Genomic DNA, 27,247 nt, shown 5'->3' with positions numbered 1-27,247 from the left:
AGTGTCAAAAAAACTAAACGATGTCCGGAAATTGGCGGAAAGCACCGAATATTTTGGCCACATACACATATACCAAACATTATACGCACACACTTTCAATTACATATATTCCTGAAATGGTTTCGGTATAGATATAAATAATAGCAATTGTCAAAAAACATTACATATATTTTATATAAGACAGTCTATCATTATCTGAGGAAAATAAATATATCTCATAAAAAATAAAATATTCTCTCTGCTTTCCCCGACATGCTTTAGTAAAAGGGAGGAGGAGAAAAAATCCGCGAAAACAGTATAAATATAAGAGCGGGAAATCGCCAGTGTTTGGGTGAAGCATTGTATTCTTTGTATGTCATCACTTATCCACTGGCTTTCTAGAAATTTGTCTATTCATCGTTTTCTTTCTTAATTCTTGCTTCATTCGACAACATCTTTGTCTGTCCTTTCAGCTGTTAATATGGGTAACAACGTCAGCCTTTCCAACGAAGGATCTCCGATAGAAAATGATCTTAGTGTCACATGGAAGCAGGTAAGTTCCTCTTATTTTTGCCAGGAACGTCAGAGACTGGTAGACTGGTTATTAGATGAATAGAATACGAGACTTGGTTTATGTCTCTTCTTATCTCTGTGTCCGACCCAATTCGTTTTACGTCAACAACTACTTTGATTTTCCTGAGACAATTACGAAATAATTATCAGTAATTTTTCTGAGATTTATTGAATTATGCCGTTTGGAATAAAAAAATAAAAAATGTTGGTACTAAAGCATAAAAGCACCACAACGCAACTTTTTGACAGTTTTTAACCAAATTCAAATAGTTTGGGTATAAAACATTTTTGTTAACCTTAAAAGTGATATATAAATAATTTCAAATTCAAAGGTTACAAAGACTTCAAGATTAAAAGCCCGTAAAAATTAATTTTATTCTTCCGAGTATCTAAATTAGACCAAAAAAAAAAAAAAAAGTTGTTTTGTCCCTCATGTTGCTTCTCGCATTTTATCACTACACTTATTTATTTTATTAGCACTAATTGGTTTCCGAAACTTGGTTTTATTCTTCCTATTTCATCTTATTTACAAAATATATTTCCAGTCAGGACTTCAACAGTTATTTCACCCTTTTAATTCCTCGTTATAATTTCTCCTGTATGATGAATCAAACTATTTTGACTCCAGTTGAAACGATTTTATTTGTATTATTAATTAATCTTTAAGGAAGTAATTGACCGAACTTCTCCACCTGTTTTCCCTTAAAAATATCTCTCCTTATGTCATTTGCCATTTTCCATTTCTTATGTAACGAGTTTCTTCGTTTATTTTCCCCCCGTACTTCATTTCCGCACATTGCTCGATTGCCCTCGTTCGAATTTTTCGAGCACTAGCTTGAGCGAGTGAACGATTTCATATCTTTCCCAAGAGAATAGACTAAATGAACTGAAATATAAAATCAAGGAAAAACCACCCAAGTTACTGACCCGCTTTCTTATTTATGCAAGAAACCATTTAAAAATGTTTTTATATTCCAATTAAAGGTGAAACCCTCCGGCACTTTGGATGCTTGTGAAGGCCAGTCTTTTTGCAGCCTGGGCAACAAATTGTACGTTTATGGTGGTGTAATCCAGAAAGGAGATGGAGATATTACAACCACTAACACCCTACAGTGTTTTGATACGGGTAAGTTCTTTAGCTTTTAGCAGCTCCGACAACTCTAATTAATTAATAGTCGTTTTTTTTCTTTTTTTTTTTTTAATGAAGGAAAACTTTTTCCGTGCGAATTTCGCCATGTTCCTCTTATGTGAAACCTTACATGCATTTTCTTTTAAAATTTTAGTGTGTCTCCTACATGTACGCACATCATGTTCTTTTGTGCGACTTGTTCGTCTCAAGTCCTTGTATCTGATGTAGTTCACCTGAGGTCCCGGCTGCTTTGTCATCTCTGCCTCTACTCTGCATTTAATCGCTTTAAACTGTCTTGCCAATTTATTAGTGGGTGTGTCTGGATTTTCTGTTGCTTATGTGGGGCCCTTGTCAATCTTTCTCCACTTCAGTGAATTTAGTAACTTTTTTCTAAGTGTCTCTCTCTCACAGAAACAGTCCCTTATGCTTTTAAAATTGTCAATGTGGCAGAGCTGAAGACAAGTGCTCTGATGTGGTTCGTCTCCGGTCAGTACTAATTCAATCAGACAAACGATTAAAGGCTTTTGAGCCTTGACCATTTCGGGTTTTTGAGTTTATGTTGGACTAAATAATCCTTGAATTTAGGAAGACTTTGTTGCTATTTCTAGTGGGTCTGGCATCCACGAAGTTTTCTATATTGATTCCTTTCTCGCAAGCGTGTAAAAAGGAAATAGATTATATATTAGGCCATCACTTCTGAAAATTTTAATTCAAATCAACAGCGTGTCTTTGAGGAATAATTATTTGTGCCGTAGTTTGCCTAATTTTGAGTGTCAGGTGTTTAGATTATAGGACATAACTGTTCAGTGCTTACCTTACCTCTCTCCGAATTTAACTTCCTTATTCTTTAGTGAAAGTGTACGGAGATACGTTCTTGAATGTAGACCAAGATTATGTACTTGAAATTTTAAAACCGGTGATCTTAAAACCTAATTGATTCGATGACTGGATCATGATTATTGAACGTCAGGTACGGTTATCTTTCCGAGATGGTATCACAAAACTGAAACTAAAAAGATAGTAATTTTATCTATTTGTTCGGCAATTTCCGTAAAAGTTTTTATTTCTTTAATTTTTGTTCAGCTCACTCATAAACCGATACTTAGATGCACATACATACATACAGATATTTGCATACACAAAAATGCATACATGAAACAAACGTAAGCGATTCGTGAAGCAAAAATGTGTGTGCGAGTGTTTCACTGTTGAATTCGCTCGTGGGTGTGTATGGTTGTGCGACCGTATGTATCACTGAACTGAAAAAGAAGAATTAAAGAAATGAAAACTTTTTTCTTTAACAGAACTTGTCTAACAAATAGATGAAATGAATGATCACCATTTCCGAAGGATAACTTCAGGTGTTTCTTCGTTTTCAGGACCCCATGAAAGTGTAAGTTTCTTGTTAGAAGTAAAAAAATAAATAAATGCGCCCTTTTAAAGCCTAGCCAGGCTCATGGGCCTGGTTTCTATGGCGTATGTGTTCTCCAGCTGGATGGGACATCAGTCCATCGCAGCGTTACTCATTTCTGCCAACTGAGTGGACTGGAGCAACGTGAAATGAAGTGTTTTGCTCAAGAACACAACGCGTCGCCCAGTCCAGGAATTGAAACCACAACCTTACGATCATAATGCTGACACCCTAACCACTAAGCCACGTGGCTCCACCTTGTTAGAAGTAGTTTCATTTTAAGTACGAATGAGGAACAGCTTTGATAGTTAAATAATTGCTTAAATGCATTCCATTAGTTTAATTGGTGAGACTGAGTCCATTGATTTGAATTGTGAATAAAATTCTCTGGGCATATATCACAGCAATCATTCTTTCATTTAGTGCTCAAAAGCTATTTTACACTCACCATTTGGTGTACCCAACAATACACGAAATCCTTAACTTATACAAAAGATAGTTTTTCTGATGAAGTATCTGTTAAACTTGACTCTTGTGACAAACTCGGATGGTACATCTTTATAGGGATCTTGCATCATGCAAGTCTTCCCTAACGGCCAGAACAATTGAATGAAATTAAGTCCAAAATTTTCCAGAAATCAAGACAACCGTACAAAGATGGCGAAGAATCAAGATATCTGGTGCCTTTCTGTATTCAAGAAGACCTGTTTGCCACAGCAGAATTGGTGCTGGTGCCACATTAAAAGCACCCAGTACATTCTATAGAGTGGTTAATGTTAAGAAGGGCATCAAGCTGTAGAAACCTTGCCAGAACAGACAATGGAGCCTGGTGCAGCTCTCCACTCTTGCCAGCTCCTATCAAACTATCTAACACATGCCAGCATGGAAAACCAACTTTAAATGATGGTGATGATGATGTAATTGTCTTTAAAGTTTGGTACTTGTTCTATTAGTCACTTTTGCCAAACTGTTAAGTCATGGGGATGTAAACAAACCAACACTAATTGTATTGTGGTGATGGACATGCACATGCATAGTGGGCTTCCACACAGTTTCCGTCTACCAAATTCACTCACAAGTCTGGGGCTATAGTAGAAGACAATTTGCTAAAGTGCTGTACAGAGGAATTGAACCCAAAACCACGTGCTTGGTAAGTGAACCTCTTATCCACACAACTGTGCCTGTCTATTTTTACTTTGTCAGAATTTGGACGATATAAGTTGTTTCTGGTTCTTCAAGTCTACATTCCTCCTCATCATCATCATTTAACATCCATTGTCCATGCTGGCATGGGTTGCACAGTTTGACCAGGGATGGCCAGCTAGAAGGCTGCACCCGACTCTAGTCTGATTTGGCATGGTTTCTACAGTTGGATGCCCTTCTTAACACCAATCACTCCGAGAGTGTAGTGGGTGCTTTTATGTGCCACCAGCACAGGTGCCATTTGCGTGACACCAGTATCTGCCATGAATATGGTTTTACTTGGTTTGATGGGTCTTCTCAAGCACAGAATAATGCCAAAGGTCTTGGCTATTTGTCATTTCCTCTGTGAGGCCCAACACTTGAAAAGTGCTTTTCACATGCCACTGACATTGGCCACCTTGCCTCCGTAAGGCCAACGCTTGACAGGTATTTTTTATGCGGTGAGCTGGCAGAATCATTAGCATGCCGGGTGAAATGCTTAGCGGTATTTCTTCTGCTGCTACGTTCTGAGTTCAAATTCCACCGAGGTCCTCTTTGCCTTTCATCCTTTCAGGGTCAATTAAATAAGTACCAGTTACGCACTAGGGTCGATATAATCGACTTAATCCGTCTGTCCTTGTTTGTCCTCTCTGTGTTTAGCCCCTTGTGGGTAGTAAAGAAATAGGTACTTTTTATGTACCACCAGCATGGATACCAGTTACAGGACTCCAGCATTGGCCACCACCACGATTTCTCTTGGTTATATATCTTAAACTTGCTCTCTTACACATTGGCTGAAATCAAATTCTTTTCTCTCTGCGACACATTTTAATTTTGGCAACAGCTGTTTTTGTTTTCTCTTTACATATTTGCAATATCTTCCTTTGTCCTCATTTCTTCAGAGACACAGACATGGACTACCTGTGAAGCAAATGGAGAAGTTCCAAAACCATCATCAGGATCTGCATTGGCTGCTGTTGGAAACATTCTTTATTTGTTTGGTGGACTTAACCAAGATGTGGGATGGTTCAATACTATACATGCTTATAATACAGGTTTGTATCTATTTCTTGGCTTGAGTAATGAGTAATCATTTGTGACCGTGTATTTGGGTTTCTACTCGAGTACAGGTTTTCAAATTCCAGGTGTATGTTGGGTCACGACTGATTGAACAAGAGCACAAGTGTGTTCATGTAAATGTATACTGTGGTTTGAAAGAAAATACTTTTGAAGTAACCATATGTATGTGAATTTATCTGGTGGTGGAGTGGAAGGTGTAAAAAATAAGAGAAAAACCATTGCTTTTAAGTGTATGCATGTATTAATATCTCTGGCATAGTTTCTGAAAGGCAATAGTTTGTTGTGCCGATAGTTTTCAAGGGATGCTTATCAAGTCAGTGATTTATGCAAATGCATGCCTAGTCACACATTTGCATCTGTGAACTCTTGTTTTTGTTATAGAGTGAGAACACCTAGCTTAGTGGTTAGGGTGTTGCACTCACGATTGTGAGGTCGTAGTTTCAGTTCCTAGACCAGGTGGTACATTGTATTCTTGAGCAAAACACTTCATTTCACGTTGCTGTACAATCACTTTGACACCTGACACGTGGCACACGTGTGCACCTGTTCAGACAACGCTTATTTGATGGAGGGAGTGAGCTAATGTGCAGTACGATCATTTGATCACTATAAACAAACCATTTGTGCAGGTCGGTCAGCAAATGCTGAACACTCATACATTGCTTTTGATGGGAGAGTCCATTACACACAGAGGTAGGTTTGGCTGTGTGGTAAGAAGTTTGCACTGTAGTTAGTCTTGGGCTGACCTAAGCCTTGTGAGTGGATTTGACAGAGAGAAACTGAAAGAAGCCTGTCGTGTGTGTCTTATTGTCTGTTTGTACACCATTACTTCTTGATATCCCCTAACTTAGCAGTTTTTCAAAAGTGACTGATAGAATAAGTACGAAGCTTTAAAAAAAGCAAAAAAAAAAAAAAATACTGAATACTGGAGATTTGCTAGAAATAAGTTGAAACATTGCATAAAACAGATATTTATTAGTTAAAAATAACCAAGGAAATTTACATTGTTTTTTGACCATTGTGACCGAGAAAAATCGTCTGTCATAAGTGATTGTCTGTTATATCTGAGTCTATTATAGGATCCAAAATCTATATGAAATTTCCATTAGAAAAATCCAGACTGGACAATTTTGTCCATTATATCCGAAGTCTACTGTATGTATGTATTTTTATAACTCGACATCTTTTTGTTCTCAGTTAAAAATACCTGGTCTCTTTTGAGCACAAGTGGCACCATTCCCAGCCCACGAGATAAAGTGTCCTGTGTAGCTGCTGGCAAGAATATTTACTACTTTGGTGGATTTGGACCCAAAATGTCAGAAGATGATGTAAGTGTACCCTATTTTTGTATTCTTGCTCTGGTGTAATTGTCATCTGTTTTGATTTCTAATGGAATATAGTTTCTCCATAGCAGTTTTCCAAACCATTGTCCAATACTTTCCTCTTCACTTGGTTCCATGTCATTCTTGTCTTCAATTCTGCTTCTGCCATGTGATCCTTGTGCATCCAACCTACTTTTTCTTTGATTTTTAGTCCAAGATTTTCTTTGCCAAACACGTCTCTGATCATAGTGTATGGCTTCTTCATTCCTATTTAGTTTTTAATATTTATTGTGGATTTAAATGATTAAATAAGATAGAAAAATTCCTTTTTTAGTAAACCTTTGTATCCACAGGTCTCTTTGTCTTTGAGTTTTGCTGTGTTTAATGTAACAGATAAGATGTTAGTCTCCCACAGGTAACTTTCCCAGATCTAATCCTTATTCCTGCCCTTATTTACTCATTTGCCCACTCTTTCTGTACATTACCGACAGACTTATTTCTAACAGGTACTGCTATGGTAATAGTACCATGCTTCATTTTGGTACTGTATGAGATGCATGCATGCCGGTGCCATGTAGGATGCATCCAGCATACTCTGTAAACTGGTTGGCGCTATGAAGAGCATCCAGCCATAGAGACCATGTCAAAACAAACAGTTGGAGCCTGGATAGATCTCTGGCTGGGCAGCTCCTGTCAAACCATCCAACCCATGCCAGCATGGAAAACGAACGTTAAACGATATGGAATTGATGAGACACGATTGTTTAGTCTGCCAAAATCTCCCTTGAATTGCACTTAGATACATTTGATAATGTTGACTTGCGTTTGGAAAGTGTGAGATGATGGTGATGGCTGTATTAAGGCGGACTTGGAGTTAAAGAACATGCAACCTCAATGCTTCATGGCCGATTTTCATTGCCTCCAAAAACAAACCTTGGAAATATCCTTTAATGGGAACATAACAACCTCATCTCCCTTAACAGTACACAGACCCAATTATTGCATTATCAAGGAAACAGATTATTACACACTCCATTCTCTACCCATGACCACAATTAAAGCCTTCAGAAGTTACTCCAAAGGCTCTAATCTGTTGGTCTTTCACAGCATAAAGCATTACCAAATCAGCTTTTCATAGACTAAAGTTTTTCTCTACAGTGCTAGAAAATTTATCCTCAATAGATTATTTTCTTTGAGTGCCCCCTCAATCAAATAGGACCCCCATTACTCTTGCGCCTGTCTACATCATGATACTGTCGCTACACACAGGCAGCTTTGACTGCATCATTGGTTGATTGGAAGAGATTCTGTCATCAACGGGTTCCAAACGTTGCCTCCTGGATCTGCCGTTTCTTCTTTGTCATCTCTATCTCAAACAACAACAACCTCCACTTCTTTAAAATTAACTAGCAGTATTGCTCGGGTTTGTAAGGGAAATAACTATATAAGCATTTTTAGAGAGTTACTTCCCTTATAGATGCCAATTCGGGCTTTCTTAGCCATTTCTGTTTTGGTGTCTTCAAGCCATGAAGTAGTTGTTCTAAAAGAACGCTGGTCTCCTTGACAACGCTTTACGACGTTGATTTCCTTACACTCCCTTCCCCACAGCTTCACGAGGGAGGGAAGAAGGGGGAGAAGCAAACAGGTGCAGGTGTGACCATGGACGCCAACTCTGCCGCCATCGACACACGAAAAATTATGCATTAAAATGGAATAAAAAATGTTAAATTATTTTTAAAATCGTAGACTCATCGTAGATGCGCGCTAATACTCAGACGGGCTCGATATGAATCACGACTATAAGATACCCGGTTTTGGTTAAACTGCACCGCAAAATGTGGGAGTAGTTAGGAATCTAAATCGAAGGGGACAGACACTCACACAACTACAGTTTTATATATATAGATTACATGCCACTCATCTCTACTTCCTACTTTTCCATATTGCTTCACTCCTCCCTGACTCACCACTAACACTATTCCTGTTTCCACCTCTTTATTTCATCCATTTTCGCCACCCATTATTCTAGGCAGGGTTGTAATGTTAATCCTCTTTTTTAGGAAGATGAAGTGGAGGAGGATGAAGGTGATAAAGATGCAGATGAAGAGGTGTCTTCTGAAGAAGAGGAGGAAGATGGTTGGCAGCAGAAAGGAGTTGAATTCCAATGGTTTGATGACTTGTATATCTTCAATACAGGTGTGTATATACCCTCTGAACCTAACATTTTTGGTTTGTAATTACTGTTGTATTATTTGATGACTTAGTCAAACCATGGCAATTGATCAGTTGAAGTAACATCATCATCATTTAACATCCGTTTTCCATGCTGGTATCGATGGATTGGCGAGCTGGCAGAAACGTTAGAACGCCAGGCGAAATGCGTAGCTGTATTTCGTCTGCCGTTACGGTCTGAGTTCAAATTCCGCCGAGGTCGACTTTGCCTTTCATCCTTTCAGGGTCGATAAATTAAGTACCAGTTACGCACTGGGGGTCGATGTAATCGACTTAATCCGTTTGTTTGTCCTCTCTGTGTTTGGCCCCTTGTGGGTAGTAAAGAAATAGGTATGGATGGATTGGCTGGTTTGACATGAGCTGGTAGGGTCAGGGAGCTACACCAGGTCCAATTGTCTACCTTGGCATGCTTTCTACATCTGGATGCCCTTCCAAATGCCAGCCACTTCACAGAGTGTACTGGGTGCTTTTTACACGGTACCAACACTAAAGCATTTCACTGACTGCTCTTTACATTGTTGGTTTCTGAGATGGAGTAGAAAACCCCATATGTAAAACAAGTGATCTAATGCAGTGAAGGGGTTTGCAGATTTGCTAATCACAAGATTCGACAATCGAATTTGGACTATTTGGTGTTTTGATATTGGTGAGAATTAAACCTAGTTTAGTTTCTCTCCCCTCCATCATCATCATCGTTTAAGGTCCGCTTTCCATGCTTGCATGGGTTGGAAGGTTCAACTGGGGTCTGGGAAGCCAGAAGGCTGCACCAGGCTCCAGTCTAATCTGGCAGAGTTTCTACAGCTGGATGCCCTTCCTAACGCCAACCACTCCGTGAGTGTAGTGGGTGCTTTTTACGTGCCACCGGCACAGGGGCCAGACGAGGGTGGCAAACGGCCACGGTCGGATGGTGCTTTTTGCGTGCCACCGGCACGGAGACCAGACGAAGCTGGCAAAGGCCACGATCGGAATTTAAATTTCCCTCTGGTCAGTGGTTTCCACATTATGTTACTGTCTGGTACTGAGTCTGTTGACATTAAAGTAGTACAGATCTCATACGTGTGTCTGTATATTGTGTGCATGCATGTTGTCTCTTTGAACAGCCCCCATGTCATTAAATGATGAATTGTTATATTGTCTAATTTTCTTTTTTTTGTCTTTTACTGTAGAAACGGATGTCTGGTCTCAGCCGATGCATATGAATTTGCTTGTGCCATCAGCCAGAGCTGCTTCAACAATGTGTGTCTTAGAACGAGATATTATCATCTTCGGTGGTCGTGATTCCAAAGGCAGACAAAATGATGTTCATACCTACAACATAGGTAAGCCAGTTTGGTAAATACTTCTACTAACAGAGCTTGCTTTTTGCTTGCTTATTGTGGCCGTTTCATTAGTCACGGGGCTTTCATGAGCCTGTTACTGGGTTTTGTCCAAGTTGATCTGTGTTGCTCAATAAAAGTATGTATGATCACAAGCCCTTTATATTTTACATGTTTCAGTCATTAGACTTTGGTCATGCTGGGGCACCACCTTGAAGGGTTTAGTCACATGAATCAACCCCAGTACTTACTCTTTTACTTGTTTCAGTCATTTGACTGCGGCCATGCTGGAGCACCGCCTTTAGTCGAACAAATCGACCTCAGGACTTATTCTTTGTAAGCCCAGTACTTATTCTATCGGTCTCTTTTGCCGAACCGCTAAGTGACGGGGACATAAACACAGCAGCATCGGTTGTCAAGCAATGCTAGGGGGACAAACACACACACACACACACATACATATACATATACATATATATACGACGGGCTTCTTTTCAGTTTCCGTCTACCAAATCCACTCACAAGGCATTGGTCGGCCCGGGGCTATAGCAGAAGACACTTGCCCAAGATGCCACGCAGTGGGACTGAACCCAAAACCATGTGGTTGGTTAGCAAGCTACTTACCACACTTTTTTTTTATAAATCCTGGTCCTTTTTCTGTCAGTCTCCTGTTTTCCTCAACCTGAACTGAATTATAATCAATAGTAACGAGTTCTTAGTGATAAATTTTAACCTTTTACCATTCCAATTATTCTGTCAAATGGGATGCTTATTTCTTCACATTATTTTGAATCAATCGTGCGTTATCTCATAGCTTTGAAATTCTGATGTGATAGTATAATTCAAGGCAGTGCTCCAGCATGGACGCAGTCTAATGACTGAAACAAAAGATAAAAGTAAATATCAGAATGTTTTCTTTGGTCAGAGAAAACCTGTCGGTAACCCTCAGTGCATAACTGGTACTAATTTGATCAAACTCCCCTTGGTGGGATTTGAACTCTTGATGTAAACAGATGGAAGTAAAGGATTGTCAGTCCCCTGCTTTAAGTGCCTCTGTGTAGTTGCTCATTCAGCTAAAAATAGCAGCCAAATTTCCTTCAAATAATACTCTATTGTCTTTTTGAATGACAGTCATGAGTAGATTCCCTTGGATCATAACATCTTGATCCTAATACCTTCTTTACTATCCACGAGGGGCTAAACATAGAGGGGACAAACAGATTAAGTCGATTATATTGACCCCAGTGCGTGACTGGTACTTAACTTATCGACCCCGAAAGGATGAAACACGAAGTCGACCTCAGCGGAATTTGAATTCAGAACGTAAAGACAGACAAAATACCTATTTCTTTACTACCCACAAGGGGCTAAACACAGAGGAGACAAACAAGGACAGACAAACGGATTAAGTCGATAATATCGACCCCAATGCGTAACTGGTACTTAATTTATCGACCCCGAAGTTGACCTCAGCGGAATTTGAACTCAGAACGTAAAGACAGACAAAATACCTATTTCTTTACTATCCACAAGGGGCTAAACACAGAGGGGACAAACAATGACAGATATAGATATTAAGTCGATTATATCAGCACCACTGCGTAACTGGTAATTATTTAATCGACCTCAAAAGGATGAAAGGCAAAGTCGATCTCGACGGAATTTGAACTCAGAACGTAGCGGCAGATGAAATACCGTAAAGCATTTCGTCCGGCGTGCTAATGATTCTGCCAGCTCGCCGCCTTTGGATCTTGATCCTAATACCATGATCTGTTGAACAATAATTAACAGTAATAATTATGTCTAATTAAGGCACAGGGCAACCAGTTTTGAGAGGAGAGGTACCTGATGGCATTGATACCAGTATTTGACCAGTTCCTTAATTTATTGACTTCAGGGATAAAAGGCAAAGCTGAGCTATCTTGGCAGAATTTTTATTTAGAATGTAAAAAAGCTGGAACAAACATCCACAAAGTATTTTTCAAGTGCTCTACCACTTCTGCCAAATCCGCCTTCATCACGGTGGCATGTAAAAAGCACCCACTACACTCACGGAGTGGTTGGCATCCAGCCGTAGAAGGGGCATCCAGCCGTAGAAACACTGCCAGATCAGACTGGGCCTGGTGCAGCCTTCTGGCTTCCCTTCCAGACCCCAGTTGAACCGTCCAACCCATTCTAGCATGGAAAGCGGACGCTAAACGATGATGATGATGATGATGATCAATAATGTGGAGAGGGAACAGTCAATTAAATCAACTGTTCCTTCCAAATTTCTGGTTTTGTCTCCCTAGGTTAGAAATCATCTGCACCCCCTTCCCTTCCATTCCCATTCTTGTTTGACCCCGACAAAGGTGAGTGGCTAAGTTTACCTTGGTGGTGTTTGAACTCTTGGACAAAGAACCAAGAGAAATATCGCAGATGACATGAAGTTTAATGCTTAGTGACATTGCATCTACCTTTGTGTCCATGGTTCAAATTCCACGAAGGTCAACCTTGTCTTTCATTCTCTCGGTGTTGATAAAATGAAGTACCAGTTATGTACTGTGGTTGATGTAATCAACTTACCCACTTCCACTCCCCCAAGTTTCAGGCTTTGTTCCAAAATTCGAAACCAATATTTCTCTTTCCTTCTCTTTCTCCTCTGATTTTTCTGCTTACAGCACCAAGATTTAAATACACTGTCCACTTTACTTTACTCTTTACTCGTTTCAGTCATTTGACTGTGGCCATGCTGGAGTACTACCTTTAGTCGAATCAAAGCGACCCCAGGACTTATTCTTTGTAAGCCTAGTACTTATTCTATTGGTCTCTTTTGCCAAACTGCTAAGTTATGGAGACCTAAACACACCAGCATCGGTTGTCAAGTGATGTTGGGGGTGGGACAAACATACACAACACACACACACACACACATATACTGTGGGCTTCTTTCAGTTTCCATCTACCAAATCCACTCACAAGGCTTTGGTCGGCCCGAGGCTATAGTAGAAAACACTTGCCCTAGGTGCCACGCAGTAGGACTGAACCCGGAACCATGTGGTTCATAAGCAAGCTACTTACCACACAGCCACTCCTTTAAAAAATTTTTTTTTTTCTATTTTTATACCTTAAGCCATTTTGTTGACTGACAAATACTTACGTATTGGGGGTGAAGCACAACTTTGTTTTGGTTTACTTATTCAAACAAGTAAATAGTTGCGACAGCTTTATTTTGAAATTTGTGCCAGTTTTGTCGTAGTTGGTGGCAAGTGAACACAAAGCAGGTCAGTGTGACCTCCAGCTTTAAAGTACATGTCGCCATCGTATGTTTGCTAGTTGGCCTCTAATATGGTTTGCGTTACAGAACGCCTTGACATTTTTTCTGGAAAGTACTTTCGCTTGTATCTGGTGTCTGTGGAGTGTTTAACCTTACAAAGTATTGTGTGTTGGGAGTGGACAAAGTATGTGTGCACGTGTGTGTGTACCCGTATGTAAAGGGTGTATCTATGTATGATTGATTGATTGATTCTAGTTTCAGCTCACGAGCTGTGGCCATGCTGGGGCACCGCCATGTATACATAAAGCATGCCATCTTTGTTTTTTTTTTTTTTGTCTTGGTCATCAGACCATGGCCATGCTGGGGCACCGCCTTGAGGAAATTTAAGTTGAATGAATTGATGCCTGGTCCTTATTCTGTTGGTTACTTTTGCTGAACTGCTAAGTTATGGGGATATAAACACATGAACAGCGTTTGTCAGGCAGTGGTGGGACACACAGACGCATGATCTGCTTCTTTCAGTTTCTGTCTACCAAATCCACTTCCAAGGCTTTGCTCAGCCCGAGGCTACAGTAGACACTTGCCTATGTTGTTGTGCAGTGCAACTGAACTCAGAACCATGTTGGTGGGAAGCAAACTTATTACCACATAGCCACATATCATCATCATCGTTTAACGTCCACTTTCCATGCTAGCATGGGTTGGATGGTTCAACTGGGGTCTGGGAAGCCAGAAGGCTGCACCAGGCTCCAGTCTGATCTGGCAATGTGTCTATTGCTGGATGCTGTATTTAAAGTGTGTGTGTGTGTGGTCTGAAGTGTGTGCGCGTACCTAACATGTGTGCCAGTATATACATAAAGTGTGTAGGTATGTAAATGCGTATGTACCTACATATGTCTATTTGCGTAGTAGGCCGGAAGGATTGGTGCTTTCACTAAAGATACCACTAAGTGCCAATATCTTGTATTTGTTGTGGCTCTTTGTGGTCTGAGTTCAAATCTCATTACAGTCAACTTGACTGTCATCTGTGTGTGCGTGTGTGTTCGGGAGGGGGATACAGTAATGTCTTCTGGCACCTCACTGGGGCTTGCAGATTAGTTGTAACTGGAAACCATATAAGCTTGGTTACATCCTCTGTTTACCAAAATCTTGATTTACAGCCTTCTCTTTACTGTATAAATTAATTCCTCATCTTAGCACTGGAACAAAGATCCCAAATCTTTTGGCCTTTGGACACACTGGTGATCAAATTTCTAGTTTACAGGTTTTTTGATGGTAGAGGAAGCTCATCTGTCTACCTAGATAGTGGGGGTTATATGTCAGTTCACACTAAACATAGGCTGCCCTTTAGCAAAATATCATACCCAATAGTCACATGGCTTAGGGTTACAGGTGACGCCATAGGAAGCAGCATAGAGGACATGCAGTTTTGATGACCAGTGGTGATACTGGTATGAAGCTGGACAGAGGAACTTATGAGGCCATTGACTTGAATCACACAAGTTCTGAAGCCTTTGTCTATAGACCCGGCAACCACTACCAGATGATGCATAAGCAGTTAAAATTAAACTGTTTTAACCCTTTAGCATTCAGATTGCTTTGTCAAATGTAATTATTTATTGACATTGTTTAGAATTAATTACTGTCATAGCTTTCAAATTTCAATGATCTATTGAAATATATATAATTTATATTGCATATATTTAGAATTTAACAAAACAAAAAAAAAAACGATGTTTTTCGTGGCCGTTGCCAGTACCGCTTGACTGGCTCTCATGCTGGTGGCACATAAAAGCACCCACTACTCTCGGAGTGGTTGGCATTAGGAAGAGCATCCAGCTGCAGAAACTCTGCCAGATCAAGATTGGAACCTAGTGCAGCCATCTGGTTTTCCAGTCCTCAGTCAAATCATCCAACCCATGCTAGCATGGAAAGCAGACGTTAAACGATGATGGCATTGTAGGATAGATGTGAGAGGTTGGATCTGGTTAGTTAAGATAAAGCAGGCAAAATATTTGGGCCAGATATGGCCACATTAAAGTTAATAATTTAGAGAAAATATAAATTATTTGTATACTGTAATTAAAACTTCAAATGATAACTTTAGAATCCATGGTGTGCCTTCCCTTGTGGTACACTGTGGGCCACTGGATTAACTGTTTAGCATTTAGATTACTCTGTAAAATGTAATGTTTGTTTATTCATTGTTTTAAATTAATCATGCATTATCTCTTAGCTTTTGAGATTTCATTTTATTGATGTGGCTGTTCATTTTTAGAATGACATTGTAGGGTGAGTGTAAGAGGCTAGATCTAGCTATTTTGAACATAAAATTGGTAGAATATTTGTGCTGGACCTAACCAGTTTAAATGCTAAAAGGTTAAAATAATAATCTAACAATTGCAAGGTTTTTATGTTCCTGTCTTGTTAAGGTCAAGACATCTTTTTTTTTTTTATCTGTAGATAGGTTGTTTGACTCTAGGCCAGCCCTAAATAAGCAGACATTAGACATTCTAGCTATGAATATCCCATTTTGTGACATTATTGCTGACCCCTCTTTATTTTGTCTAAGACAGTGGGATGTGATTTAAAGTGTTAGTTGGTTGCTATTTTTAGCTTATAGACACTTCCTTGTTGACTTGCAGCTGTAAATAGATAGCATGTGTAGCTATGCACAGCTTGTAAGCATTCAGAAGTGTTTTAGAAGATTGCAATGGTTCAATAGAATGACCTTTTGAAGCCTGCAGTGATTTGATATTGTATTTTGTGGTGAAGTTGATATTTTTCAACTTTGTGGTCTTGTAACACTAAGAAATCACTAATTTGTAAGAGGAGGACTTTTGATAGTGGTTGAATCCTCCTGAGTATTTGATTTGATTTGGTTTATTTAGGAGTGATCAAATTAACTGGTTTTTAACTAGTAGTTTATTATTGGCTTTTGGTTGAGAGTTAAAATAGTTAAGCTCAATGATATTAGAATTTAGATGAGTGAAATATGGTTCTGAATAGAGTAAAACCTGTAGCCTGGTCCTCTGCTGTTCTGCTCAATTTGCTTCTTTGGAATTATTTCCAGGCATTGTTTGATTTCCAATGAAAATCCTTAATGAATTTGCTGTTTTAGTTTTCATAATGAGACTGCTTGAACAGATTTATAACATGGCAGAAACTAATTAAATTTAATTAAGAGGCATGCTACGTAAGAGGCATGCATGCTGTTTACATGTAGAAGGCATGCTTACTAGTGCCATGTAAGAGGCACCTATTGCACTCTGTAAAGTGGTTGACCATAGGGCATCCAGATGTAGAAATCATACCAAAACGGATGTCTTGTGCCTGGTGCAGCCCTCCAGCAGGCCAGCTACTGTTAAAAACTGTCCAACCCATAGGAAACCTGTTAAATGATGATACATGTTTTGGACATGTTTGTAAGGTATGATGGATGGAATCTGGTTCTAATTGGTCATTAACCCTTTAGCATTCAAATTATTCTGTCAAATGTAAATTTTGTGTGGCTTTGATGATTTCAATGATGTGATTTTTAAAATGACACTGCAATGTAGCTATGAATCACCATATCTGACCAGTTTGATGATAAAGCAGAATATTATGGCTGGTTTAAACACTAAAGGTTTAAGCTTTAAAAAAAAGTGGAGGGTGGAGAACAGGCATCTGACTTGGAAGTTGAGAGATTTACTTGCCAGGCAAGTAAGTTGATCTGAGACTCTTTACTCTTTTACTTGTTTCAGTCATTTGACTGTGGCCATGCTGGAGCACTGCCTTTAGTCGAGTAAATCGACCCCAGGACTTATTCTTTGTAAGCCTAGTACTTATTCCATCAGTCTCTTTTGCTGAACCACTAAGTTATGGGGGCCTAAACACAGCAGCATCAGTTGTCAAGCAATGTTGGGGGAGACACACACACACATATGCGACGGGCTTCTTTCAGTTTCCGTCTACCAAATCTGCTCACAAGGCTTTGGTCAGCCTAAGGCTATAGTAGAAGACACTTGCCCAAGATGCCACATAGTGGGACTGAACCTGGAACCATGTGGTTGCTAAGCAAGCTGCTTAGCACATAACCACTCCTAGACTGTTGAAACTAAAATGATTGCAGTGTGGAAGATACATTCAACCATTTAGAAACACAAATTGTTAACTGAAACATTATCTGTCAGAATTTTGCACCGATTGCAATTAGTCATCGCTGCAGTTCCGGTGAGTCAGTAGATTGACCTCCTAACTTATTGTATACAATGCCAAAGGAAAAGAAGAGAATGTGGAATGCAACCAAATACTGAGTTAACTGACCAATTACGAGCGTCCAACCAGAACGGTTGACCTACATAGGACAAGTGGTTCATAGTCTTTTGAGCCTATATTACCAACAAACAACTTCATCACAAGCCAGGTGCAGTGGAATAATACAAATGACCAGGTTGCAGTTGGTGCAGCAAAAATCTTCGTACTAATAAGTACTTGAATGAAGTTAAGTTTTTGTGTTTGTGAATGACTAGGAAGCCATTGGAGTCAAGGTGTTGGCAGTAAGTTTAATTAGTGTAAATAGTTCAGATGAGGGTGTTCTGTTGTAGAATAGATACTTCACCGATCTGGGTTCAAATTCTGCTGGTCATTTGGTTTTTATTCCTTGAAATTGTGGTGGGGGTAGGGGTGGAGATGTGTGACGGCTGGATTTAGAGATATAAATATGATCTTTTATGTGCAGCAGTCTTTGAAATAGTCTTTACTGTAGCGTACTGTTGCTGAATATCGCTTGTTGGGAGATTTTACAAATAGTAAAGAATAGTTTACATGAGATCATTTCCAACTAAAGGAAAGAATTGATGTTAAAACAGGAATGAACAAAACCAAAGTTTGTGAAGAGGCTCCCAAGAATTCCTTGTTTTTGTTTTAAAAATGGTTTGAAATGTGGCTGTTGGAATATTTCTTTTGAAATATAACTGTTGCATTCAGTAAATAGAAGGAAATATAGAACCGCGTCCTTTATTAGTTTGGAGTGGTCGTAGATGATCTTGGATGCCTTCTGTTTGTTGCTTGATTAAACCAATTAGTTCGTTATTCTTTAATCTTTCTTGTGAAATCTGCTTCGAATGTGTCTTGTTATTTATTTATTGATATTTTTTTTCAATTTCAGACACCAGAAAATGGTCGCCACTTGACAATCTAAAGGGCCGCAACCCAGCTGCTCGTTCCTACCACGCAGCTGTGATGATCGGTGACCGTATGGCCGTGATGGGTGGTAGGGGCCAGTCTGAAAGCCATTTTGCTGATATGCACATTTTAGATTTGGGTAAGTTCAGGTTTTTTGGATTTTTTCAAAAAGGGTTTTCCTCAAACTATTTTTGATAATTTTATTAAAGGTATTCTGGTGAACTGCTGCTCATTTATTTTTTCTTCCCTGAGTTTTAAGTTTAAATTATTATTGGGGCTGAAGAAATGTATACAAATTATTATATTCGGTATAAGTAGAGCTAATTAATTTTTTCCTAGTCCCCATCAAAAAATTTAGTAGGATGACAAGACAAATAAAAAAAAATCGAAGTTTGGCACAGTAAAGGGGGAGTAACTCTTAACACACGAGTTCACATCCAAAATACTGCAGACCAACTCGAAAATTCTCAGTTCCTTACTCGTGCTAAATACTTTCGCAATTATTTTCGCTTCAGATAAAAATAATTTAAATTTCAATGAAATTTTTGCTTTTAAACAAATATTTAAATATTGATTTGTCTTTTTGTTTTAAGACTTTTCATACCAACTAAAATATTTCCAATTTTGTTGAACACATTAACAGCCACTTAACTATATCTGTGTGGCTGGTGTTTTTGAGCGATTAGAAAGATTAAAAATCAATGGAAGGATCAATGAAGAATTTAGTAACTAGTGACACCCACAAATCTACCCATATACGATGGAGGCATAAAATGAGGGAGGGAAGTCATAACGGCAGTATGTGTTGAGAAATGTGTAAATGGACTTGATAGATTACTGTGTGGTGTCTTTGAGAAATCCCATTATTGTTGGTGATATGGCTATGCATACTTAAGCTAGTAACCTGCCTCATTCTTGATTTCGAATTCCTTTTGCCAAGTCTGTCCGTAAACGAAGTGATCCCAAGATAAGAAATCTTTGAACTTTAATTCATCCCGTATCTCTATTTATTATTATTATTTATTATTATTCTGATGCCCCTAGTCGCCACTCTGTTTACTATTTCAGCCTCGCCTCGTTTTTGCATATTCTGTATAATTCATTAGTTATCGTTATAGATATTTAAGATCTCCCTTACAGAGCTGATCGAATTGGCCGCCGATTCTTCGCGGCGCGCCCGCCCTACCCACCCCCACCACCAATACCGGATATCTCTATTTTGCTCCAACTATACCGGATGTCGTTTCTCCCACCACCATTATAGGTGTCTACTCTTTGAACCCCCCTCTTCAATATGCTATTTCACCATGCATTACCCCTCTCTCGATATCTACGTTCTACTTGCCTAGAACCTGTCCTCTGAACCACCCCTCCCACTGGTGCTCCCCTATATTTCTGCACCCCCCCCATAAAAAGCACCATCCGAACGTGGCCGATGCCAGACCCCTCTGGCACCTGTGCAGGTGGCACGTAAAAAAAAACACCCACTACACTCGCAGAGTGGTTGGCGTTAGGAAGGGCATCCAGCTGTAGAAACACTGCCAGACTAGACTGGAGCCTGGGGCAGTCCCGAGCTCCCCAGACCCCGGTCGAAACCGTCCAACCCGTGCTAGCGCGGAAAACGGACGTTTAAACGATGATGATGATGATGATACAGCATTCTATTGCAGCCATATGACATGTGATGACAATTCACTCCCAAACTGAAATAGGCTCCCAGCCTCTGTATTATGAATGGTTATGTGGACCACTCCTAACGAAAGCAGGAGATTCTTTCAACCACAATATATAAAAAGTATTAAAAAGAAATGTTATATAGATATACCTTTATTTCAGCTGTTTACACTAATTTACGCTTGTTATACTCTTATACATTCAAAGTTCACAAATTTCCTTATTTAAATTACTAATCATATCGTCTACAAAGAAGTTTTGTAATCATTATTCCTTTTGGATAATATCAATGATTACAAAACTTCATTGTAGACAATATTTTCTGTTTGGGCGACACTAATATAAAAATTACTGGAGTCCGTTGCTCTACTCATAGCGACATATAAACTGGCCGTGTGTAAACATCGGAGTGGGTAAAAATACACCTACACAATCTGAAGTCTGGCCTTGTGCCTTATTTGCTGTGAATGTGCGAGTGGAATCTTTAGGAATCTGCCCATCTGTGATGGGAAATAAAGGGATAGTATTGCAAGTGTAAGCCCTCTAAATTCACGAACTATACGGTGGGGAAATCCAGAGTTAATCCTCGTTGTTGGAATTTTAACAAAAAAAAAAAAAAATCAAAGGTGATTTATTTATACAAAACTCAATATTCACTAAATAATCATACTTTTTCACATTTTTTTCCTGATTACCTCCTTTATAATCCTGAAAAACATTGTGACCATTGGTCCCGCCGTTTGACTGTGAAAAGGAACAGGCACAGACATAAGTCGATTTTCCTTTGTTTTTATTAGTTATCTCCCCCTTAATTTACCTTTTTTACCCCCGTAATCTGAACATTTACCCCTCAATATCCACTAAATATAGTATTTGCCAGTGTATTAACTGAACTTTTTTCAGATGAGAAAATCCAGGAAAAAGCGGGTGCGGTTTATACACAGGTACTAGGAAAAGTCGGTCTAAAACCCCCTTACAATTCTTGCTATTAAAACTAGTAAAGAAGACTGTTTAAATATTCCTATTTCAGTATCATCGTCCATTTTGTCTGTCACACATGCTCCTTTAACATTACGCATTTCAAGCCAACATGTACAGGGGTCGTCTCAGTTGCAGCCTCTGCTTCGATGGTGCTGCAGCCCTGTAGAAGAGGGACGTTTGAGCCCTAATGAAAGGCTAAATGGATCAGGCACTCATCGTGGGCTGGCTTCAGATAGTGTGGGGGTGATGCATCAGTGGACTGCATCAAAGGAATCTCTTGGTTCTGGACGTATTTAGATGCCACAAGTCAGAAGAAACCAAGGCAAAGATATATTGTCTGAACATCGACTTGGCAATTATCCCCAGGAGGGGAATGGCATCCTGTCTTCAACTCTTTGATGTTACAATCAACAAACCATTTAAGGACCGTCTCAAGCATTGCTGGGAGGATTGGATGACCAATGCACTGAAGGAGACGACAAAGACCAGGCGCACAAAAAAAAAATGACTTGGGGGACAATCTACGAGTGGATCCTGAAGGTCTGGGAGGAGATTCCAGAAGACATCAAGTGGGCTTTCCTCAAGTGCTGCATATCGAATGCGCTTGATAGCACAGAAAATGACATCTTGTGGGAAGATGACGATGTCTCTCTCCCAACTCTGACTATTCTGACTTCAGTGATGACAAGGGTGAATTGGCCTATGCTGGCGATCGACTCTATGAGGTCTTCCATGGGTTGTCTGATGATGTAAAGTTCTTGGGCTTTGAGTGAAGTCTCTACCCATTAGGGCCGGTCCTTGTTAGGACCACACATTTTCAAGAAAGAATATATATAGGTCACAATATGAATAAATCGTATAAACACACATAATAAAAAGACGTTCTCTTATCTCTTGCATTTAAAACCTGGATTTTTTCTTTTAATAATTATGAATATCAATGATTGCAGTCGGAAATGTTTAACCCTTTCGTTACCAACCCGGCTGAAACCACCTCTGGCTCTGAATACAAATGTCTTGTTTTCATAAGTTTTGAATCAAAATCTTCCACCAAACCATAGTCACAATTTATGTTCCTAACACTAGCTTAATGATAACGAAGTTATTTTACTAAATTCCTCGTTATATTTAAAGTAATTGAAAGAAACACAGAGCATCTCAAAATAAATACAGTAACAAAAGGGTTAAATATGAAATCATCATGAAATTGAAGTTTGTATTCATCCTACATTTCTCCCTTTCCATTAGCCCCAGTTATTTCTGGTATCCTCCCATTTATTTCCCCCATCGGGGACTGAAAATCAGGGGTGTGGCAAATACGGTAATCAAACTTTTTCACATTTTTTTTCGCTAAAAACCTTCCTGATTTCCTTCTTCATAATCCTGAAAAACATTGTGACCATTGGTCCTGCCATTTGACTGTGAATAGGGCACAGACACACAGACGGACATTATAGTAAAATGATGACATAACAATTTAATTGCTTTGGTTTCCATTTCAGAAAAGAACCACTGGTTACAGCCAACCGTGTTTGGTGATATCCCGTCTGCTCGGGGTCAGCATTCAGTAGTTGTGTGTGGTGACGTGTTAGTGGTCCATGGAGGCTCTTCTCAATTTGATACCACCTTGATGCAATGCCAGAAACACTTCACTGACACATATGTTGCAAAAATAGGTAAACCCTTTTGATTCCTTTATTCAATCAGCTTTGTTGTTGTTTATCTCCAATCTTGATCCCTGAAAGTGTTGACCCTTAAGACCCTTAAAAGGTTCAGATTTCCCTGTCAAATGTAATACTCTCTCTCTCTCTTACTCTTTTACTTGTTTCAGTCATTTGACTGCGGCCATGCTGGAGCACCACCTTTTAATCGGGCAACTCTACCCCGGGACTTATTCTTTTGTAAGCCCAGTACTTATTCTATCGGTCTTTTTTGCCGAACCGCTAAGTGACGGGGACATAAACACACCAGTATCGGTTGTCAAGCAATGCTAGGGGGACAGACACAAACGCATATATATATACATATATACGACGGGCTTCTTTCAGTTTCCGTCTACCAAATCCACTCACAAGGCTTTGGTCGGCCCGAGGCTATAGTAGAAGACACTTGCTCAAGGTGCCACGCAGTGGGACTGAACCTGGAACCATGTGGTTGGTAAACAAGCTACTTACCACACAGCCACTCCTGCGCCTATGTTTATATATCCATATTATTTTGAATTGCAGCTGCATTGTCTCGTAGCTTTGAGAGTTCAATGACGTCATCATCATCATCCTCGTTTAACGTCTGCTTTCCATGCTGGCATGGGTTGGACGATTTGACTGAGGTCTGGTGAACCAGATGGCTGCACAAGGCTCCAATCTGATCTGGCAGAGTTTCTACTGCCATTTTTGAAATTCTACGATGAATGACAATCCATCTCTTCCATTCAGTCTAGGACTGCATTAAATAACCAGCCTTTCTTTAAAGTGTGGTTTTGAGGGAGCTTTGGCTGTTGTTTCTTGCAACTCGAATAACCTTGTACAGGATCCCTCAACTTATGATGACAGTTGTCTGGCTCCAGGTCTTCCTTGACTGAGTAGACTTACTGGTTGTTGTTCCAGCCATGACCATCATGTTGTAGAAAACACAGTTTGACTTTTGGATGTAATTACGTTTTGAATGTTATTTCTAGCACATTCAGAGACTTCTTAGAAGCTCTGTAGTTGTTTGTGTTGTTATTGTCTGTATACGAAATTTTTTTTTTTTTTTTCTGATTCTCTTCAGATACAATTCTCGAAGGAGTTGCCAAAGAATCAACCGAATTAAAAAGTCCGCAGGTGGAAAGCTGATTCTAGAGATTCAAAGCTGTTACAAGAATTCTAAGGATGACACTTAACCATATTTCCACTGTCGACCGTTTTCTTGAAGCTGTGGTTCAGCCCTAAATAACTTAAACAGCATTCACAGTAGTGCACTGTTCGGCAATTTGTAACTAATTTGTTTCTGAAAGACTAAAGATTAAACTTTAGACTAAAGATTTTTAAAAAAATCAAAAAAACCCAAAACCAAACAATTTTTCTGTTGTGATGTTCTACCATCACATTTGTTACTTAACGTATCAGTTCTGATATTGAACTGTTATCAAACTAGTATTGAACTGGTGTAAATAACTGTGTAACACAATTTATGTCCTTGTTATTTCCTATTTACTTACCCCTAAACGGTATGAAAATTGGCTAATATTACCTTCAAATTTTGCTTTTGTTACATTTATTCAAACCTCCAAAGAATCCCTCTCAACACATGGCTATGAAGCTCCCCCCACTGCTCATCATCAGAGATGCACATTTTGTCATCCACCGAGGGACATACTCGAGCGGTTAAGGTCAATCAACTGTGGTATTGAGCAGAATATTTGCTATATTTCTGCTTCAGCAACTCAGCACTGAAATGTTGTGGAAAATAGGCCAGTTTTAAAACATTGATGTTCAGGTCACAAAAGCAAAGGGTGAAGGGAATGGTAGTCATTTCCTTTGATTTCTAGATAGAAGAAGCAAACAGGAAATAACTCTTACTGCTCAGACAAAAAAAAAGATAAAATTTTTGTTACACTGTGTAATTGGCAAAACATCTCCAGCCCCTCCTTACGAATGAAATGACTTTAATCTTTTGATATAAAAGGACAAAATGTATTTAAAAAAAAAAAAAAACCGTTTTCTTTAACCAAAATTGACACCAGTTGATTTTTTTTTCATTTATTGGAAGAATTTATATCTAACATAACCATTTTCTAAAATTCAGAATCTGAAGGGAATTTTGTAAATAAGCCTTGCATTTAAAAAGGAATATTGAAGTAATTTGTAGAACAACCATTTTTACATAATAAAACTGATATACTTTCATTGCTATAAATGGTGTCGTTCCTTTGTTTTTGTTTTTTTCTTTTAGTTAACCTTCCTTTGGAAATCACAAGATGCATTGTGTTGGTCTTCTGTCAAGGCCAACCAGTTTCTATTCTACGTTCAGTAGTTCTTGGGCCATGCCATGGTGCCCTGTGTCGTGGAACCCTTGAGCATTCAAATTACTCACCAAATGTAATGCTTGCTTATTCACATTGTTTTGAATTAATCCTGCATTATTTTGTAGCTGCAAGATTTTAATGATGTGACTTTATGTTTAGAAGGGCAATGTTGGGTTAGTGTGAGAGGCTGAATCTGGCCCATTTGAACATATATTGGGTAGAATATGTGGGCCTCCTGCTAATTCAGTACTGAATTTTATTCTGAATAAACACATGTACTGAGATGTAATTCGAAAAGCCTGCCTCTTACATAGATATATAAGTGTGAACAATTCTATGTACTATGCTGGATACATTTTGATGTTCATCTGGTGTGCTGATTTTTTTTTCATTTTTATGTGTCTTGATTATGCTTGCACTGACGATTAAAAAGTGCATTTTGTGCGCTAATTATGAAATCATATGATTTGCTGCTGAATCTGTTTTTAAAAGGATCGCTTTGAGAGTTGCATTCCCTCGTGTTCGGTACAAAATGTGTTTAAGGTAGTTTTGACTTTGAGTCCCTCCTAGCGTGAGACGTGTAGTAATCCCCTTAATATAAATCAATCTCTCTCTGTATATTTGTATGTATATATGTATGTGTATATGCATATATGTATATATGTATGTGTATATGCATATATGTATATATGTATGTGTATATGCATATATGTATATATGTATGTGTATATGTATATATGTATGTGTATATGCATATATGTATATATGTATGTGTATATGCATATATGTATGTGTATATGCATATATGTGTATATGCATATATGTATATATGTATGTGTATATGCATATATGTATATATGTATGTGTATATGCATATATGTATATATGTATGTGTATATGCATATATGTATATATGTATGTGTATATGTGTATGTGTATATGTATATGTGTATGTGTATATGTATATGTGTATGTGTATATGTATATGTGTATGTGTATATGTATGTGTGTATGTGTATATGCATATATGTATGTGTGTATATGCATATATGTATGTGTGTATGTGTATATGCATATATGTATGTGTGTATGTGTATATGCATGTATGTATGTATGTATGTGTGTATGTGTATATGCATGTATGTATGTGTGTATGTGTATATGCATGTGTGTATGTGTGTATATGCATGTGTGTATGTGTGTATGTGTATATGCATGTGTGTATGTGTATATGCATGTGTGTATGTGTGTATGCATGTGTGTATGTGTGTATGCATGTGTGTATGTGTATATGCATGTGTGTATGTGTATATGCATGTGTGTATGTGTATATGCATGTGTGTATGCATGTGTGTATGTGTATATGCATGTGTGTATGCGTGTGTGTATGTGTATATGCGTGTGTGTATGTGTATATGCGTGTGTGTATGTGTGTATGTGTGTGTGTATGTGTGTATGTGTGTATGTGTGTATGCATGTGTGTATGTGTGTGTGCATGTGTGTATGTGTGTGTGCATGTGTGTGTGTGCATGTGTGTATGTGTGTGTGCATGTGTGTATGTGTGTGTGTATGTGTGTGTGTATGTGTGTATGTGTGTGTGCATGTGTGTATGTGTGTATGTGTGTGTGCATGTGTGTATGTGTGTGTGTGCATGTGTGTATGCATGTGTGCATGTGTGTATGCATGTGTGCATGTGTGTATGCATGTGTGCATGTGTATATGCATGTATGCATGTGTGCATGTGTATATGCATGTATGCATGTGTGCATGTGTATATGCATGTATGCATGTGTGCATGTGTATATGCATGTATGCATGTGTGTATGTGTATATGCATGTATGCATGTGTGTATGCGTATATGTATGCGTATATGCATGTGCGTATATGTATGCGTATATGCATGTGCGTATATGTATGCGTATATGCATGTGCGTAT

The 27,247-nt window shown here is 38.9% G+C and overlaps 1 protein-coding gene across 1 annotated transcript; it reads left to right on the top strand.

Moving 5' to 3' along the window:
* The first annotated feature begins 207 nt into the window (after window positions 1-207).
* On the top strand, window positions 208-25,020 carry LOC115218113 (kelch domain-containing protein 1). Its single transcript, XM_036507794.1, has 10 exons — window positions 208-350; window positions 453-532; window positions 1,537-1,678; window positions 5,177-5,329; window positions 6,552-6,682; window positions 8,737-8,872; window positions 10,075-10,227; window positions 18,633-18,788; window positions 22,807-22,980; window positions 24,074-25,020. The coding sequence occupies exons 2-10, from the start codon at window positions 461-463 to the stop codon at window positions 24,136-24,138; spliced, it is 1,182 nt and encodes a 393-aa protein (XP_036363687.1). The 5' UTR covers window positions 208-350; window positions 453-460; the 3' UTR covers window positions 24,139-25,020.
* The last annotated feature ends 2,227 nt before the right edge of the window (window positions 25,021-27,247 follow it).

This window comes from Octopus sinensis, linkage group LG12, assembly GCF_006345805.1.
Source record: "Octopus sinensis linkage group LG12, ASM634580v1, whole genome shotgun sequence".
NCBI lineage: Eukaryota > Metazoa > Mollusca > Cephalopoda > Octopoda > Octopodidae > Octopus > Octopus sinensis.
Note: the sequence above shows the minus strand (reverse complement) of the source record. Positions and strands in the feature narration are given on the sequence as shown.

Coding starts and splice junctions, on each gene's coding strand:
- LOC115218113 (XM_036507794.1), top strand. CDS start 461: ATGGGTAACAACGTCAGCCTTTCCAACGAAGGATCTCCGATAGAAAAT. Junction 6,683..8,736: donor CCAAAATGTCAGAAGATGAT/GTAAGTGTACCC, acceptor CCTCTTTTTTAG/GAAGATGAAGTGGAGGAGGA. Junction 10,228..18,632: donor TGTTCATACCTACAACATAG/GTAAGCCAGTTT, acceptor TTTCAATTTCAG/ACACCAGAAAATGGTCGCCA.